Source organism: Rhinatrema bivittatum, chromosome 4, assembly GCF_901001135.1.
Source record: "Rhinatrema bivittatum chromosome 4, aRhiBiv1.1, whole genome shotgun sequence".
Taxonomy (NCBI): domain Eukaryota; kingdom Metazoa; phylum Chordata; class Amphibia; order Gymnophiona; family Rhinatrematidae; genus Rhinatrema; species Rhinatrema bivittatum.
Window position 1 is genome coordinate 202,855,029 of NC_042618.1, and position 20,808 is coordinate 202,875,836.

At 44.2% G+C, this 20,808-nt stretch overlaps 1 protein-coding gene across 3 annotated transcripts in view; it reads left to right on the forward strand.

The window, feature by feature from the left end:
• MANF (mesencephalic astrocyte derived neurotrophic factor) overlaps positions 1–20,808 on the forward strand; it is a 62,785-nt gene that overhangs the window by 38,519 nt on the left and 3,458 nt on the right. For all 3 annotated transcript variants that reach the window (XM_029599547.1, XM_029599545.1, XM_029599546.1), the window contains exon 3: positions 3,761–3,902. In XM_029599547.1, the coding sequence (XP_029455407.1) occupies positions 3,761–3,902 (142 nt within the window). The remainder of the gene's footprint in view (positions 1–3,760; positions 3,903–20,808) is intronic.

Consider the following 20,808-nt stretch of genomic DNA (forward strand, 5'->3'; position numbering starts at 1 on the left):
TATGGCCTGGATTAGCCACTGTTGGAAACCGGATGCTGGGCTTGATGGACCCTTGGTCTGACCCAGTATGACATGTTCTTATGTTCTCCTGGTGCACGCAAGAAGGCCTTGACCCTTCTCTTGCCCCACACCGACAATTTTGGACAGCCTATGGTGCCTTTTGGAGTCCAGTCTACAGACAGCTCAATTTGGATACATCTGAATGCGATTAGCGCATACCACAGAGGGGTGGGTGATATCCCAATCTCGGTGCAACCCCTAGTGAAGCGCTTCATGAGAGGCTTACTATAACTAAAGCCTCCGCTACGCCCTCCTGTTGTGGCATGGGACCTCAACATAGTGTTGACTTGGCTCATGCGGCCTCCGTTTGAGTCCCTACACTTCTGTGAGTTAAAGCACCTCATTTGGAAAGTACTCTTCCTTGTGGTGGTTACTTCTGCTCGCAGAGTCAGTGAGCTGCAGGCCCTAGTAACCTATCCACGAGGTTCTTCCATGACCTAGTGGTACTGCACACTCACCCCAAGTTCCTGCCTAAGGTAGTGACTGACTTCCACTTAAATCAGTCCATTGTGTTCCCCACTTTTTTCCCCAAGGCCACACTCACACCTAGGTGAGCAGGTTCTGCATACCTTGGACTGCAAGCGTGCTCTCGCCTTTTATTTAGAGCACACCACATTCCACAGGCAGTCTCCTTCAACAAGAATAGACTAGGCATTGTGGTGGGCGAGCAGACCCTCTAATTGGTTGGCAGATGGTATTACTTTCTGCTACCAGCAAGCAGGCCTTCCGCCAGAGGGCCGAGTAAAAGCTCACTCAGTGAGGGCCATGGCAGTGTCAGTGGCACACTTCCGGGCAGTCTGTATTTCTGAAATCTGCAAGACCGCGACGTAGAGTTCCCTTATCACTTTCGCAGCCCATTACTGTATGGATAAGAATGGTCGACAGGACAGTGTCTTTGGCCAGTCTGTCCTCCGTAATCTGCTTCCAGTGTAACAACCCAACTCTTCCTCCTAGGGCCCCGTCTGGTGTTCAGGCTGCCCTGTTGCCAACAGCACCCCTGTTGTGCTTGTTGCACGTTATTAGGTGTCTGTTGGCCCAGGGTATTCTGGGAGCAGCTTGCTATTCTCCCTTCTGTGAGGACTACCATCCTGCTTGTCCTGGGAGAAAACAGAGTTGCTTACCTGTAACAGGTGTTCTCCCAGGACAGCAAGATGTTAGTCCTCACAAAAGCTGCCCGCCACCCTGCAGAATTGGGTTTGCTTTTGTTTTATTTTTCACTCATACTTTTGCTATAAAATGAGACTGAAGGGGGACCCTGTGTGGCCACAGGGTTGGTGGCATGCTGAGCATGCACAGGCCAGTCAGTTCTAGAAACTTTTGACAAAAGTATTCCATGATAGGGCTCCATCTGATGTCACCCATCTGTAAGCAGATTTGACTACCACAGATTGGTAGTCTGTGGAGTCCTAGTTAAGCCCCCAAGAGTACTTAAAGTGCGACTCACCCCAGTCTGCTGGTGGTGGGACTTGTCAGTGCTTAAACCCCAGTACCTCTCCGGTCATCCGCATTACATCCAGCACAGATGCAAGTGCCTTGCTACTGAGCACCCATAAGGAATCGAGCAGAAGCTTGAGGGATAGTCAGTGTCTTCGATGCTGCAGCATCAAGACCTTTTGGATCTTTCTACCCAACTCCTCCTCTAAGACATCCAATGCCAACATTGACTGGGAGGCAGAAGGGGTGACTTTATCCTCTCTAGAATAAAGAGGTGGATTGGTAGTAGACGCTTGGACTGGTGGAAACTGTCACAAGTCCCTGGCCACCTTAGAAGATGAATTCACCTCCTTGCTTTGGTACTGCTTGAGGAAGTTCTCTGCATGTGCTGGACCATCCACTCTTCTAGTTTTGGGCACCAATGGAGACCAATGCTGATGCTACTCTGGCTTCCCGTGATACTCTGCATAGATCTCCTCAATGCCAGTGTCAGAGGTGGAACCTGATGTCTTTGATTGGGAAGAATCAGACAAAGGCCTGTCTCCAGTTCCCAGTCTGCTGGCGGAACAAAGGGAACTGATGCTTCCTCTATCAATTCAGCGCAGAGGTCCTTTGTCAATGGTGCCCAAAATGCTTTTCCATGAGTTCGTCAGGACCAGTGTCCTTTTGGGGTCATGGTTGCACATTTGCCACAACTTTTGGATATCATGTAATGCCTCCATACACAGGATATATATATCATAGGGATTTGTGATAGACTTAGTTCTTGCATACTGGAGGCATTGCTGGAACCCACTAGATGTTTGGATGAAACAAAAGGGAAGCAAACTCGATGGTGGTGGTAACTTGGCTGGTGGGCACACAGTGCACCACCACAGTACAGTGTATAGGAAGGAACAAAACTTAGAAAAATGAACAAAAAAAACCTTACCTAGGGAAACTACAAGGAACAAAACCGCAAGACTCCAACAAATGATCCTGCGAATCTAGCAAAAACCTGAAGACCCAGAAGCAGGCAAATGAGGCAAGAAAACCGAAATACATTGCATAATAGCATGATGGGCCTGCTCAGTGAGGCACAAATTCTAGAGACATTGACATTTTCTGTGCTGGGCTCCATTGGATGATGTCATCCTCATGTGAGAACTGCCATCTTATCCTACATGTTCTCGGAGAAAAATACTGGTTATATTCCTCTTGGGACCCTCCACAGTATCTCCTGAAAATGCAAAACCAAAATAAATTATATGCATATGTTCATGGAATATGTGGATTCCCAAAAAAAAATACCTCCATTACCCTCCGATACCTTAACATGTCCTGAAAATGTTGTTTTGGGTCGGATACAAAACCAAAAACTTATTGGGTGGCATAATTGTGCACAAACTTTGTGGATCTCCAGAAAAATCCCCTTGTCTTGATTCTTATCTACAGGTTAGTGCATGGCCTGTGACCCAGGTAAGTCGGGGTTCAATTCCGCTGCAGTAGTGACCTTGGGCAAGTCACTTCACTCTCCATTGCGTCAGGTACAAACTTAGATTGCGAGTCTTCTGGGGCTACAGTATTTTGAAAAAGTTGTCTATAAATCACATGTATAAAAGCAAAAAAAAAAATTAGGTGGCTCAGTTTTGTGCATTTTTGTGAAATACAAGGATCCCCCAAATATACACTCAACATTAATGAAAATTTGGTGTGAATTGGATGCAAAACCAATAAGATATTTGGGGGGGTCGGGGACAGTTTGTGTGCATGTATTCATTGAATGTGGATCTAAAAAAATGCCGTCAATTGTAATATGGTGTGCAAAAGATGGAAAACTATCATTAGGTTGCATAACATTGTGTTCATATTAATGGAATGCATGGTTCCCTTTGAAATTTTTTTTTAGGGTACCCACAAGGATCATATCTTTAAATATTTTTTGGTGTAGTCTGGAAGAAAAAGTTTTTATGGGATGACAGTTGCATACATCTATTTATGGTTAAAAAAAAAAATCCTTTTATAATCCTCAGGTTATCCCTGATTAGTCCTGAAAATTTGGTATTGATAGGACACAGAATGGGAAAGTTCTTTGAGTGGGACAAAAGTACACGTTTGATCCAGATAATTTTGTGGATGTGTATCCTGCTGTGATATCCAAGTAATTCATCTCATCTCCAGCCTTGATACTTACATCTTTATCAGAGACCTTGCTTCAACATTAGTGTAGCCTTTATTTCTGTAGACACACAAATTTGCTTTTTTTCTATTTTTTTTTTCCTTTCAGTGCTATTACATAGGGGCAACTAGTGATGCAGCCACCAAAATCACCAATGAGGTGTCTAAGCCACTGAGTCACCACATCCCTGTGGAAAAAATCTGTGAGAAACTGAAGAAGAAAGATAATCAGATCTGTGAGCTCAAGTATGGTAAGTGGCTAGGGATAGTGTACATGTGCATCTGACAAGGGCTTTAGAAAGGTTATATGCACAACAGAAATTAACACCAATAATTGGTAAAGTGCTGATAATCTGTTCTTCAGCATGATTTTCTTCCATTTTTCAAATTTGAAATTCTCAGGAAGGATACCATTTGGAATTGAGTGCTCTTAATCATTCATTGCTTATTGCAACAAATGCTGAACTGATCTTCCCCTGCCACCTTTTATAGATTTGTATTTTAGATGTGGTTATTCATCTTTCCAAACCCAAGCTTGAGGTGAGTTACATTCACATACAGTTGAGAGTATAGTAACATTGTCAGACGATAGGCCAAAAATGTCCATCTAGTCTGCCCAGCCATTTTTTGTTTAAATGAGGGTGATAGCAGCTGCCACTCCATGTAGGTTACCCCCAAGCAGTAATATAAATTTTTAGGTGTAATTAAAAAAAAAAAAAAAAAAAGGGATTTTTCAATTTCCCATCTCTAGACAAGGCTCCTCTTTGACCCATGCCTTTTTGAATTAAATTACCATGCTCATTTTGTTCATCTCGTTCAGGAGGGTCTTTACATGCATCTACCACCTTTTTCTATGAAGAAATATTTCTGATAGTTTGTGTCTTCCCCCTTGGAGTTTCATATTGAGACCCTAGTTTTACAGCTTCCTTTCCATCGGAAGAGATTTGATTTTTGTGCATTAATTCCTTTAAAGTAACTGAAAGACGGCAACTCCTCCTCTGTTTCTTCTTTCTTCCAAGGTATACATTTTAAGGTCCTTCAGTCTCATCTCATATGGCTTTTCATACAGACCCCACACCATTTTGGCCTCCTTTTGCTGGACCGCTTCCATTCTGTCCTTACCCTTTTTGAGATGAGGCATCCAGAACTGAACAAAGTATTCTAGGCGAGGCCTCACCAAGATTTTGTACAGGGGCATTATCACCACCTTCTTCCTGCTAGTTAGGTTGCTTTCAAAGCAGTCTGCATCTCTCTGGCCTTAGTCACCACACTGTCACATTGCTTCGCTGCCTTCAGGAGATCATACTATCACCCCAAGGTGTCTTCCCTCCCAGTTCGTGCACATCAGTCTCTCGCCCTCAACACATACAATTCCTTTGGACTGCCATACCCCAGATGGATGTCTCTGCATTTCATGGCATTGAATATCAGCTGCTAAATCTTCAACACCCCTTCAGCTTTCCTAGATCACTTCTCATTCTTTGTACTCCTTCACGTGTGTCCATTCTGTTGCAGATCTTGGTCTCATCTACAAAAAGAAAAACTTTTTACCTTCTAATCCCACCACAAAAATATTAAACAGAACCGATCCTTGAGGCACTCCACTTATCACCTGCCGCAGAAGGATTACAATCTAAGGCCCTGATTTACTAAGCATTTTTCCCATTGACATATAATGGAAGAAAAGCCTTAGTAAACCAGACCCTAAGTAAAATAACATGCCCACAGTCAAAAGAGCATCAGTGGAAGAAGTAGGATTCGAACCTTGGCTTCCTTGTACAGTCCACTGCTCTAACCCTAAGCTACTCTTGCCCTTGCATGTTAAAGCAGAGCAATCATTCTGAGCTCACTACAAGAGATGTTTTATGGGGAGGAAGCATAAAGTATCCAAGAATATTAAGGCTCTCATTGTGTAGCAATTTGACTTGCTCCATCTTTTGTCTTATTCTAACTTAATTTTATCCCACGTTTTTCTTCTTTCAGAGCCCTTCTGCCCAGTTAGTATGCACAGAAAAGAATGCTCTCACCAATCTAAAGGGAGGTCTTCCTTTCCTTCCTGCCTGATATCAAGTGTATTGACTTGGTTATACCTGCCTGACAGCCCTAGTATTTATTTATTTATTTAACACTTTTCTATACCGACCTTCATGGTTAAAAAACCATATCAGATCGGTTTACATCGAACTGGGGGACTGAACCAAATCATTTGTTTCTCACAGGACAAGCAGGATGGTAGTCCTCACATATGGGTGACATCACAGGATGGAGCCCAATCATGGAACATTTTTGTCAAAGTTTCCAGAACTTGGGCATGGCACTAACCCTGCAGCCAGCAGGGTACCCCTTCAGTCTTCTTTTTTCCACGCAGCAGTAGCCACGCGGTTAAAGAGCTCTGCAGAGATTCCTGACAGGAATTTTCCTCACAGAATTACTAAAATTTAATTTACCCCACAGGGGTCCCTCCTTCAACTTTTTCAAGCCACGGTACCCCGGTAAGTGTTTTTTTACCCGTTTTCAGTCTATTACAGTCTAGTTTGGCCCTCACGGCCTACTGGCCGTCGACCGTACTGCAGCTCAATATTTTTTCATGGCCATGGCGTCAGGGTTCTGCCGGTGCCCGGACTGTAATTGCACCATGTCCATCATAGACCTCCACAAAGTCTGTGTAATATGTCTCGGATGTGAGCACAATGTCCTAACCTGCACCAAATGTGCCCTAATGACACCAAAAGTCACAAGGCCAGAATGGAGAAGATGGAACTTCTCTTCTGTGCTCAAGCATAGACGTCGTCAGAACCGGCACCGTCAACTTTACGCCAGTATCGACCTCCGGACGGTGACCGTCCGGCATCGACGACTTCGCGGCCTTTAAGCACCCTCTACTCCCCCCTCAGGATCATGTGAATCGTAGAGATGAACATCGCCACTGGCATCAAAAGTCTCTGGCCATCGAGGGAGCAAAATCATCGACCTCGCCATCGTCCAAGCCGCCGTCGAAGCAACCCCGTCCAGAAAAGGCACCAACCTTTTCGGCAACTGGGTCACCGAGGCAACCCTCACCCGACAGGGTATCGGGAGCTGCGACTCCGCCTTTAACTGTGGTCCCTCTGGCTATGCCTCTGCCTCCTTCTGTTCCGGAGCCGGGCTGCTTGCTCCAGGTTTCCGAGAAGAACTGGACCGGATGGTTCAGGAGGCCATCGACAAGGCGATGCATCAACTTCAAGTTCCTCGGACACCAGTACTGATTGCAGAACCGACCTGATTCCAGCAGCGTTGGCACCGCTGCTCTTGAGGATGGAAGCACTCATGGCCGCTTTTCCACCGATGGACCCTGGGTCACCTATGGCTCCGGTGCTCTCCCCGCTTACTTTGTCATTGGGAGGAGAAACACAGTTCCGCATCCCTTCATCGGGAGTTCTGCCGATTGCCTCTGCCATCAATGCCGCCGATCCGTCAGTCAGTGCCTCAAGTTATTCCTTCGGAACCTAGACCAGGACCTTCAGGGATCCTACCACCCCGTCCTCCTCTAGTTCCTAGAGGAGCAGGTGCTGATCCCTATGATACCTGGACTGATGATTCTTCACCAGACACCAATGATTTGCCTTCACCACCTTCACCTACTGAAAGCAGAAAGCATTCTCCTCCAGAGGAACTTTCCTTTATAAATTTTGTGAAGGAGATGTCTGAATTGGTTTCCTTCTAATTACAGACTGAACAGGACGATAGGTATCAAATGATGGAGTTGCTACAATTCCTGGATGCTCCCAAGGAAATAACCTCCATCCCTTTCCACCAGGTTCTTCTGGATCTCCTCAAAGAACTGGGAACATAAGAACATGCCATACTGGGTCAGACCAAGGGTCCATCAAGCCCAGCTTCCTGTTTCCAACAGTGGCCAAACCTGGCAAGTACCCAAAAACTAAGTCTATTCCATGTTACCATTGCTAATGGCAGTGGCTATTCTCTAAGTGAACTTAATAGCAGGTAATGGACTTCTCCTCCAAGAACTTATCCAATCCTTTTTTAAACACAGATATACTAACTGCACTAACCACATCCTCTGGCAACAAATTCCAGAGTTTAATTGTGCATTGAGTAAAAAAGAACTTTCTCCGATTTTTAGTTTTAAATGTGCCCCATGCTAACTTCATGGAGTGCCCCCTAGTCTTTCTACTATCCGAAAGAGTAAATAACCGATTCACATCTACCTGTTCTAGACCTCTCATGATTTTAAACATTTCTATCATATCCTGGCTCTATTGCTCCAGTCAACAGGAAAGCTGACACTACCTATCTCGTACAGTCAGCTCCAGGCTTTCACAAACCTCAATTGGATCACCAATCTGTGATTGTAGAATCTGCCCAGAAAAGAGCAAGGAGATCAAAACCTCACTTTCCTCCAGGCAAGGAACAGAAATTTCTAGATGTCATTGGTTGCCGTGTTTTCCAGGGATCAATGCTCATCTCCAGAATTGCCTCTTATCAGCTCTATATGACCCAATACAACAGGGTCTTATTTGAGCAGATACAAGACTTCAGACTCCATGCCTCAGCAATTTCAAGATCAACTCCAAACCCTAGTAAACAAGGGTTTTGAGGCAGGCAAGCATGAGATCAGATCATCTTACGATATCTTCGACACCAGGGTATCTGCAGCTGCTATCTCGGCAAGACGATGGGCCTGGCTCAAGTCTTCCGACCTTCGCCCTGAAGTACAAGACAGATTATCCGACCTGCCTTGTGTAGGAGATAATCTGTTTGGCTAGCAGATTCAACAAACTGTGGTGGAACTCAAGGACCATCATGAGACCCTAAGACAGCTCTCTCTGATGCCTTCTGAGTATTCTGCAAAACAGCCCTTCCGAAAGGACTCTTAAGTCATTCTTCCACCCGAAGAAATCCTACCCGCCACCAGCTAGAACCCGTTCTATGAGACCGTTTCAAGCCGCGCTGCACAGTCTTCTTTTCGTCGGACCGACGCTGACCACACTAGCGTGCTCTCTTCTTCCCGCGCACGCACCCGATGCTTACCACTTCCACTTCCGGGTCACGGGGAGGGGCGGGAAGAAAACATGCCGGTGCCGCTGACTCCAGCTATTCTGCCGCTTCCTCTTCCGGGCCACGCGGGGGGCTGGAAGAAGAGAGCATGCCGATGCCGCCGACTCCAGCTATTCTGCAGCGTTCCGCCCAGGCTGACAGCATTATAAGACCGGGCGGAGGAGGGCTGGGTCAGTGGGGGACTGGAAAGTGTGGCGACACACTGATTTAGATTTGTCTGCGAGCCAGATGCAGCCATCAAAAGAGCCATATCTGGCTCGCGAGCCATGGGTTCCCGACCCCTGCCTTAGTTGCACCAAGTTCAGCTTAAAGTACACCAAATCAGGTATTCTACAAGTGGGGAACCCCCATGGTAGATCTGTTTGCATCTCCTTTGAATAGAATGGTCCTTAACTTCTGCTCCAGAAGGACTTGAGGTAAACTAGCTTCAGATGCCTTTCCCTAGGTTGGTTAGATGGTCTTCTGTACACTTATCCTCCAATTACTCTAGTGGAAAAAAACCTTGCTAAAACTGAAACCAGAGAACCATGAACATCATAGCCCCCTGTTGACTGACGCAAATATGGTTTCCTCTGCTCTGGGAGTTGTCTATCAGAGAATCAAACAGATTGGGGAATCGCTCAGGATCAAGGAACATTGCATCAACCCTTAGAGCCTGGATGTTGAAGGTAGCATTCAATTATTTTATTACTAAATTCAATAAACGACATAAAGGATACAACTAAGTGGTTTTGTCACAGATGTGAGCTCTTGTGCTGTGGCGTGGTTCATGCGTCCTAGCAGAAGAACCCGCTAGGCCTGTGCTGACAGCTGGTGGACTTGCTCTTACTGGGACTGGAGCTGGAGCTTCACCTATACTAGCCCTGTTCCTCACAAGTTGAGCCCTTGTGTTCCAGGAGCCTGCAGGGCTTAGGCAAAAGTCATGTAAGGAACGGTCTAGATTCGGGCAATGCTCAGGGCTGGCAGCGAGCAGACAGTGTCCAGGCCAAGGGCAGGCAGCAATCCAGAAGAATAGTCCGTATCCAAGCAGGGATCAGAACCGGGAATCAGGCAAAGTCAGACAAGGCAAGACAAAACACTGAGGACCAGAACAAGGCAAGACAACAGGACAAAGAGGCATAGGAAGCCAGCAACATGCATTGCAAGGTAGGAGGACTTGTTGCTAAGGCAAAGATCCAGGGGTGCAGCTGGGTTTTAAATGGTTGAGGGCCTGCCATAGACACAAAGACAATTCATGCCACACTGCCTATAAAGTTCTGTGCGCACACCTATGCCTATGGGCGCATGCAACAGCAGTGGCGTCCAGGCCGTGAAGAGAGGAGCGTGGTGTCCCATAGCATGTGCAGCTGGTTGCTGGACTGTTCCACAGTCCAGCAACCAGCAAATGTTACAGGTTTAAATTCTTTATCTGAGGATATCTTTTGGATTCTTCTGGCACCTACAAAGGATTCCATAAGGAAACAATATGGTTTCAAATGGAGAAGGTTTCCTTTCTGCTGTGAGGGAAAGGCCTTGGAACCTGTCTCCTGCTCCACATACAAACTGTCATGAATACCTTCTGTGTCTGAGATCTGTAGGGTTCATGTTTCATTTGCATTTATAAATTCTTTCCATAAAATACAAAGCAATGTAAAACAGCGATGATGAAAAAAAAAAAAAAGTTAAAATCACAAAATTGCAAGTGGTGCTGATCACCACCATGTAGAAGATAAACCCATCTCTGTACAGCCTTTAGTTGTCAGATTTCATGCAGGGCTTGCTTCAGTTGTAGCCTTCCATCAGGTCTTCTGCTGTGTCTTGGGACCTTGATACTTTTCTTATCCAGTTGATGAAAAACTCCCTTTGAGGCATAAAACTCTTATGAGCTAAAGTGCCTAATTTTGTATTTTTTTTTCACTTTATCATGCAGTCAGTGAGCTCCAGGCCCTAGTGACTTACCCACTTATACTAAGGTTTGTTTCATAATAGGGTAGTTCTCTGCACGCATCCCAAGTTCTTGTCTACATTAGTTTCAGACTACCACCTTAAGCAGTCTGTCACCAGGCCACATATCCACAATCGTGAACAATCCTTCCACAGTTTGGATTGCAAAAGAGCCTTAGCCTACTATCTGGAATGGACTGAAGTCCTTAAAGTCCACCCAGCTTTGTTTGTTTCCTTTGGCTATAGCAATTCAAAGGGGTTTTTTTGGGATCAAATGCACCATTTCTGATCAGATAGTGAATTGGATCTTTGTTTGCGCGGGCAGGTCAGACTCTGGATGAGCATGTCGAAGGCTCATAGTACTAGAGCCACGGTGGTGTCAATGGCCTACTTGAGATTAGCTTCCATGGAAGAGATTTGCAAGGCTGTGAAATGAAGCTCCACCCACACATTCACATTCCATTACTGTTTAAAAAGGCTCCCAATGCAACAGTAGATTTGGTCAGTCTGTCTTATGGAGTCTAGTTAAGGTTTAGAATCCATCCAGGCTTCTCCCTACAAAACAAAATAGCAAAACTGACTCATTGTCACGAAAAATAATTTTGCCAGTTGCCAGTGTTCATGTTGGTGGTAGTGGGGTTTCTAGTTTTATTTTCCTCTTTTTTTTCGTTAGGGGAGGGTTCTCAACCTATGAGGACTGTTACATCCTGGTTGTCCTTGAAGAAAGCAAAAGTTGCTTTTCTGTAATGGGTGTTAGAAAACAGCAGGGGATGTATGTCAGACCAAGGTACTTCAAGCCCAGCATCCTCGCTCCAACAGTGGCCAGTCTGGACCCCAAGTATCCAGCAGATCCCAAATAGTTGATTTTGTTTCTTGTACCTCACTACCAGGGATAAGTGCTGGCTTTCCCAAGTCTACCTGGCTAATAGCTATTTATAGACCTTTCTTTCAGGAGCTTGTTCAATTCTCTTTTGAGCCCTATGTTAGGTGCCTCTGGCAACAGATTCCATAGCTTGATTGTGTGCCAAGTGAAAATATACTTCCTAAGATTTATTTTAAATCTGCCAGTTGCTAGTCCTAGTGCTATTTACCCATTTCACCCGACTCATGAGTTTATAAATCTCAATCGTATCTCCTCTGGTTTTCGCTTTTCCAAGCTAAAGAACCCTAGTCTGTTTGCCTTTCTGCATAAGGGAGCTTTTTCATCCCATTTATCATGTGTTCCCTTTCTTTTATACCTTTTCTGTCTGCTGTATTTATTTTTTTTTAAATTTGGTGATTAACTGCATGCAGTACTCAAGGTGTATAGATGCATGGTGTGACCACAAAGGCATAATACTATTTTGTTCTCTATTGCTTTCCAAATAATTTTTTTTAATTGTTTGCTTTTTTGACCGCTACCGCACATTAAGGGAAAAATTTCAAGGTATTGTCCACAAGGATTCTGAAGTACTTTTCTTGGGCTGTGACTCCTAACACAGAACCCAGCATCATGTACCTGCAGTTGGGATTATTTTTCTCTGTGTGCATTACTTTGCACTTGTTGACATTAAATTGCATCTGCAATTAAGTTGCCTAGTCCCTCAAAGTCCTTCTGCAATTCTTCACAATCTGTTGCAGTTGTAATGACTCAACAATTTTGTCATCTGCAAATTTGGTTGTCCTCACAGAACTTACTGGCCTCCCATTGGAGTTGGATCATTTGTGCAGTCTTAGCTATATTACGAAGTGATGAGGCCATGTGGAAAAGCACACACATGCTCTTTGGAGCATGTCAAAGCTTCTAAGAACTTTATAGTAATTTTCAGTGGCTGGACTCTGTTGGATGATGCCCTTCTATAAGGACCTTAGTTTTTATTGATAAAGCAGGCTTATTTAGCCATGCTGTCTGGGTGACCTCATCCAGGTGTCATGGGGTGGAACTGTCTCTCCAAGCTTGCAGAGTTTTCTGCTGTGTGGTCCTTCCTGTGTACATTCTGCAAGTGTCCTCAGTTGATTTATTTATTTATTTTATTTATTTTCCTTGCTCACGGCAGTGCGGCACATCTATTTTTTTTTCCCCCTCAAATTTTTTCTCCTTCACTTGTGAAGCCCTCAAAAGCATTTTTAAGTGCTATTGTTAGTATTATGCCGAAAATGCCTGGATTTAAATTCTGCCATAATTACTGTTACCTGTGCCTCAGTCTCAAACATGATTAAGCAGCCTGTAGGGTCTGGCTGGATGTCCCCTCGTGCCCAGTGCCAAACAGCTGCCAAAATTTCAAAGCTCAGAGGAATTGTTGAACAGTAACTATGTGCCCTCACTTGCGCACGAAAGCCACTCCACGTATTCATCTATGGGATAAATCTCATCCGGACCTGGTAAGGTGATCATCATCCATGCCTAATGGTATTCAGATGAAGAAAAGTCCCGGCATGCTACCACTGCAGAAAAAGGCAAAAACTGTTCGACACAATATGAAGTGTTGCAGTCAACAAGGGAGAAGTCGATGCAACACAGCACGTCAGACGACACGAGAAGACCGCATCAAGACCATAAAAACAACCATCAACACATTGTGATGGCAACGACACACAGACACCCCAGGAAGCACCAGCAAGGTGCATCAGTGCACCATTCAACAGCAAATCAATGAAAGCCTCTCTATGCTGCATTGAAGCATATGACCCGAACTGAACACTTGGTAAAGGTGGCAAAGCCAGCATATCTGACTGTCACAAAGTAGGTTCCACCTAGAAAGGAAGCATCCCTGTCACCAAGACCACATGAAGATCTTTAGCTCTCAGACCTGGAGGAGAGAGAGTACTCTCCAGTTCAAGTATCTTCATTTGCCTCCTCTAAATTGTCCCAATCAACAGTCCATGCAGGTCTTTCCCTATAAGAACATAATTGTCATACTGGGTCAGACCAAGGGTCCATCAAACCCAGTATCCTGTTTCAACAGTGGCCAATCCAAGTCACAAGTACTTGGAAAGTACCCAAACAAATCTCAAGCTACTATTGCTTAATAATTAATAGTTTATGGATTTTTCCTCTAGGAACTTATCCAGGGCTCATAAATGCCATCACTGTCTTACTCTTCAGAAATCATTGCAGAAGAGGCCCAGGTTCCTGGTGAAGGAACCTCCATTATTCAGAGCTAGGGTCCTGGACGCAAGCATACTATTGGTGGTAATACCCCCATCATGAGGTTGAGGTCGTAAACCTCACTTCCATCTCCTGATAAGCTTTGAGAGGAGTATCTCAAATGGGAGGAAGATGTCCAGCAGCTCCAGCTATATCAGCTTCACATACAATGTATTAAATTACCTCCATTCTGAAATATCTTTTCGTGAATCTCCCTATGGAGCACCTTTCTCAGCCACCTCATTCACCCAGCCTATGTGAAGGGGATCACACTCCGGAGTATCCCCCATCTCCTAGGGAGGAAGAGGTCTGTCCAGAGCTTTACACGCGTTCTCTCTTTCCCCTCAGCCAGATGAGCAGCTTCAAGGATCATCACCAACCTCACCAGGGAGCTCCACAGGCATTTTCTTAGACCAGCTAGAGGAGCCCCTGGAGCTTTCTTTGCTGCCTGAAGACCTCGCACTTCAAATTTGTGAACAAATTTGGCTCCCTTCTAAAGGTTCAGATTCGCAAAATTCCTGATCCTAGAATGAAAATACGCTGTTGGAATCGGTCATGGATAGAGCCTGGGAGTCCCCCTCGCACTACTGTTACAGTATCAAGGAAGTTGGATCTTAAATTCAGGATGCAGAAGTTGGCTCACTATGGCATGATTCAAATCCCACATGCCTATGTAGTGGTCTAATCAGCCATAAAGAAGTCAAAGAAAAAAAGTCTATATTTGAACAATCCCCACCCCACCCCCCGGGAAAGACAATAAGGTATTCGATGACTCTGAATGCAAAGCTTTTCAAGGATCCATGCTTAATGCATGTATCCAGCAGCACCAATCCAGCATGTATCCAGCAGCACACTATCTCTGAGCGCGTCCAGAACTTGAAATCCTTTGTGTCGACGTGCAAAGGGGATGATCAACAAACACCTCAGCCCTTAATTGACCTAGAGGAGGGTCTGATGTCTCCTATGAAGCCTTTGACGCTGCTGCACTCTGCGGTTTCCATTGCTGTGAGAAGGGTAGCTTAGTTGTGAGCCAGCGCAATTCGTGAAGATGTCCATGACAAGCTGGCAGACTTGCCTTGCAGGGGAGACAACCTCTTCGGAGAGAGGCTGAGAGTGAGTCTCTCTCTCAGACAAAAGAACAAAATGTGGCAGTACGATCACTAACTTCTCCTGGGGATCACCAAACTACCACCAGGAAATATTTTTCCCCATATAAAAGAACCTTTTACAAAGGAGGCCCAGCAACAATATCAGCCTTACAGGGTGCCATCCTATCAGCAGCCTCAACAAAGGGGCCAGCAAAGAGATCAAAGGCTTCAAAATCTGCAAAACCACAACAGGGTTTTTGAGACATACTCAGCTACAGCCCCCCCTTGCATGTTGGGGGCAGACTAACCTTCCCCCCCCCACCCAAGCCTGGTCCACAGTCACATCAGATCACTGGGTCTGAGTATCATCTTTCAAGGTTACAGACTAGACTTCAATCAACTTCCACAGATGCCTCATCTAGTGGTGCCCACATGGGTCCCCTCCCAGATCCCCTTGTTACAGCAGGAAGCGCAGGCTTTGCCACATTGAGCGATTTGCAGTCTCCCATGCTCTCAGGTCAACGAGGTCTTCTACTCCCAATGCTTCCTCATTCCAAAAAAGACTGGGGGTCTTTGAGAGAAGCAGGTCTAAAATCAGGCAAATATATCAAAAATTGAAAAGGACTTCCCTAAAATTCAACTTTCTTCAACCCAATGATTGGATGTGTTCTGGACCTGAAGGATGATTATACTCACACACCCATCCACAGTTCCTCTTAGCACTACCTTTGCTTCCGAGTGGGCAATCAGCATTACCAATACAAAATTCTCCCATTTGGACACTCTTCTGCACAGAAAGTCTTCACAAAGTGTCTTGCAGTGGTTGTAGCTCACTTATGGAGATGGGAATCCGAATCTTCCTCTTATCTCGACAATTGGCTCATTGTCTCTCTGAATCCACAAACCCTAAGGGATCACCTAATCAAGACAATTTGATGCCTAGAAAGCCTGGGATTTCTTATAACTAGCAAAAAGTCGCATCTCAATCCTTGCCAAACTCTTCAGCTCATAGGAGTAAAGATTCATATGCCCTTATGCAGGGCGTTTCTGCCTGACAGAGCTCAGTCTATTCACTATGCCTGTTTCTTCAATAGCAGTCTCAAGTGCCAGTACGCCGGGTTCTGGTGGTGTTTGGTCACATGGCAGCGGCAATACACGTGGTTCCTCATACCCATCTACATATGAGGCAAGTACCAACTGGGTTTGAAATCACAATGGAATCGGCACAGGCAGCCCATGTTGGAGGATTCACATCACAGCCTCCATGAAAAGGGACATATCTTGGTGGCTGACTCCCTCAATCATGACAGGAGGAGCATCTTTGAGAAATCCGCCTCATCAGTGATACAACTGACGCCTCAACAAAAGGTCGGGGAGCTCATCTACTTCACTTGAAAACACAAGGCCTATGGACACCAACAGAGTGCAGTTTTCAAATAAACGTGTTGAAATGCAATGCATACGGTCGCATCAACATTTCAAGGGAAGTGTGTGATTCACACAGACAATCAAGTAGCAATGTTTTATATAAACAAGAGGGCCCAGTTCCAGAGCTCTGTGCAGGGAAGTGGTTATGGATTTGGGAATGGGCAGAAAGACACACTCACCCTACAAGCTGCTTACTTACCGGGACTGACAAACATGGAAGCAGAATCTTTAATCCACATGAATGGTCCCTGAACCACAGGGTAGTGGATGATCTTTCCAAACCCTGGGGACTTCCTTGCATAGATCTGTTCACATCAGAGCACAACACAAACCTGGATATGTTTTTGCTCCATTCTTCCCAGCAGATGGATATCCCAGGACGCTTTCCTGATCCCTTGGTCAACCAGCCTCCTGTATGCATACCTACAGATTCTCTTAACAGCTTGAACGGTACAGAAATGTATAACAGATTGAACATGATACTTATTATTGTGGCGTGGCCAAGACAGCTTGGTATGCCTATCTAGTACAACTCTCCAATCATGTACTAGTATTCCTGGGGGACAGCAAAAAGCTGCTAACACAAGAGAATGGGATACCCCTTTATCTTATGCACTCCTCCCTCCAACTGACAGCATGGAGACTGAATGGTCGATCCTAGAATATTTCCACCTCCCATTTTAAATTGAGGTATTAGTGGCTAGGAAGCCTTCAACAAGAAAAAATGCTTTCAAATGGAAAAAACATTCAGAATGGTGTCTCGCACAAGGGATTGACCCTTTCACTTCTTCCCTAAATACTTGCTAGAATATCTACATGCGCTTTCCAGCTCTGGATTAGTGACAACATCCATACAAGTCCACTTAAGCGCAATATTGGCATCAAGGGAGGGTCCCTCCATATAGTCTCTCTGTCATGCTTTATGAAGGGCCTGCTATGTCTTTGCCCATCAATACAGAAGCTTTCGGTTCCATTGGACAAAAAACATTGTCTTAAAGTCTGATTCACCCTCCTTTTGAGCCTTTGGAGTTGGCATCCATGAAGTACCTAACATGGAAAGGACTCTTCCTTGTTGCGGTAACCTCTGCAAGAAGAGTGAGTGAACTTTAGGCTTTAGTAAACTATTCCCCATACTTGCAATTCCACATAACAAGGTCTTACTGAATGCACATCTGTCCTTGCCAAAGATATTATCAGCGTTTCATTTAAATGAGACTATTTCTCTGCCCATATTTTTCCCTAAATCACGAAAATGAAAGGGAAAAAGTACTCCACATATTAGTCTGTAAGAGGGCCTTGGCCTATTTCAAGAAAAGAATTTGGGAGATTAGACATACGTCTCGACTTTGTCTTTTAACCCAAATGAACTGGGAAAAGCAGTGACAAAAAGGACATTATCAAATTGGATAACTCATTGTATTCAGTTCTGTTATGCATCTCATTCAAACAAACTACCTAACACAGTTATGGCACATCAAGTCAGAGTGATGGCGACTTCACTGGCACACCTATATAATGTTCCAATTCAGGACATTTTGTAAAGTAGCCATGTGGTCATCAACTTATACTTTCATATCCCACTATTGTCTTTACCAACAATCAGTGACTGACAGTGCACTGGGATCTGCAGTTTTGCGCCACGTCGAAAGAACTTAAGGGCTGTCCACAGGAAACTTGGGTTGCAGGAAAGAGTATTGCATTTCAAATCAAATTAGCTATGTTTTTTCACATAAGCAGCCCTTAACTTGGGATTCCCAGACAGAATGTCTAAAGTCTGCTTATCAATGGAAAAAGCAGATTTGCTCACCATAAATGGTGGTTCCATAGGATAATTTAGCCATGCAAACCTGCCTTTCTCCCCGGACAGCCGAGTTACTTTGCTCTGCATAGAGGAGTTTAATCATCAACTGAAGACACTCACAGATTATGCGTGGGAAGGACTGCGCGGGCGCAGAGCTGGAAAACTCTGCAAGCTTTGAGAGATGGATCTGCGCCGAGACGCCCGGAGGATGTCACCCAGACAGCATGAGTAAATCATCCTATCTATGGAAAATGCTGTCTACTGTAAGCAAACTTACTTTATCCTGCTGTCCTTGGGACACCTATTTACAAGTAAGCAACTTTTGCTTTATTTGTATAGTGCTTATAAAAAAATATATATTTCTTGTTAGAATGACATCTCAAGGCATGAAATAATGGATCATTTATAACGCCTGGAATGGTGGAGCAAGTTAATGAGCTTCCAAACATCAATTGGGTCACATCTGTCTACGGTCCAGTTTTTAAAATTTTGTGCTATGCAAATAAAAGCAATAAATTCCCTTGTGATTGAGTGCTTGAATTGCACCAACTACAAAGGGAAACCCAACCCGACGTAACGTTTTATATTTTTAGACTAGACAGGCTCTGCATCAGGGGTTCAGAAATGCCACAATATTCCACGTTTACCTGAATAAGGGAAAAAAATGTTTTCAAAACACGGTTAAAGACAACTCATATCGCAAGTAATATACAAAACTTACCGGCATCCATAGACCTTTTTTTGTTAAGGTACATTAGCATAGAGTAGAGAATGCTACATGGTGCTGCTGTAAGAAAGCATTTTTAAAAGTGTATATACATATAATGTGACAACGTTAGCGTGGCCAAGTAGAGCGTGTATGATTGGGCTAGTGTTGGCTGTCACGGACTTCAGATGAAATAAATGTCGGTGGGATGTGATTGAGCTAATGACAGCTGTCCTGAACCATTGAAAGGTGGATCAAAAACAATGGCTTCACTAGATATCCATGTTTAGTCCTTTAAGCATAAGTGTCCTTGTGAAAAATCCAATATTGCTTGCGTTGCAATAAAATTTTGGCCTGGTTTTCCACCCCCACCTCCCCCCAATCATTTTCAACAACATATAGAATTGCCTGTCATCAAATATCCTTTTACCTAAAAAGACACTAAGGACTTTTTTTTTTGTCTTTAGACAGCTCTTATGTAGAGATCGTGTAGCTTGTTCGATTTGCAATCCAGAGACATTATTGTAAATACACCACAAAGCATAGCTTACAGGTTGCCGCGGGATAAGTCGTAAAGGTCTTCCCTTCAGGGGACATAATGTAATTGGTATGCCTCTTAATGCAAATAGCACAATTTGTGCATACTTTATCAGCCTCAACAGTGGTCAGAGATTCATCAAATGGAAGGCTAGACCACATTACCATCTCTTTGATATTGCAGCCTCTTGTGTATTCATATCTCACTGGAGGCCGGGATCAGGCAAATGCATCTAAAATGGGCCAATGGAAGTAAATAACTTGGCATATTTGTGCAGAAAGAGGAATGTGTTAAGACAGAGGTTTGTCAGTCTGTTCTCTCTAGTAGTAGATGTCAGTAGTAGATCTGTTATTGTATAAAGACCTGTGGTAAGCCCATCAAATGGTTGAGCATTGATAACCTCTTTGAATAAATCTATTAGCCATAACCACTGCTTGATGTTTATACTCTTGGACATCAGAGAAAATCCTTCGTAGGCGAAGGATGATGTTACTTATTGTTGAGTAGGCAGGAAAATGGTGAGGGAGCTACATGAATAGTCAACTATTCTATTGGACACTATAAAAAAAGACTTCATCCTGGAAATATTCAACACCTTCCATGCAGACTTTCAGTGCTCAATGGTGAAATTTCAGGCAGACAGTAAAGCCTTTAAAAATAAGAAATTCCGACAGGATGAAGGTGATTGTTTAAATCTGTTTTATTGGTTTTCCAAGTATACAATGATACAACTGAAGAGCACTTGGGTTATCCTGACCAGTGTCCCAATCAATCCCCAACTTCCCACAGCAACCCCCCCCCCCCCCCCCCCCCCCCCAAGAAGGCTGTTCATCATGAAGTCCTTAGGTGAGTTCCAATGGGACTGTCCCATTAGTCATTCAAGAGCATACTCTGCTTTTGAGGGAGCGACTGGATATAAGGTTCCCAAATCCGAAGAAAGAAAGGCTTTTTGTCTTCTGGATGAAGGTGATTATAAAAGAGGTCCAATCTATTCTTGGCTCTCGGACCAACATCTATAAAACTAAGAGAGGATTCTTAATCGTGGACTATCCTTTTGTCCCCACAAATTTGCATGATCTGTTTTGCTTTTGGTGCCAATTTTTTAGAATTCATTTGTCAGTTACATCAAACTATTTTTTGAAAAAAATCCTGCTTCTTTCAATTTATCAATAATCAAAAACCCTTCCACTTGGACTCCTCCAGGACCTATGGATCCCATGTTCAACACTTTCCAAGAAAAAGTGTTGAGACATAGGGTGGAATCATCACATTCAAGCAGATACATTAATATCTCCAAACTGAAAGACAAGCACCTACAGAACTGCGACAACGTGATACTGTTAAAGCTGCAGGTAAGGGAGGTGCGATTGTAATCATGGGCAACATGGAATATGAGGCTGAAATTAACCACCAGTTAAGTGACATGCAGTTTTATAAATCTCTAGAGGAAGATCTGACACCTTTGGTATAAGCTTCAATAGCTGAGCT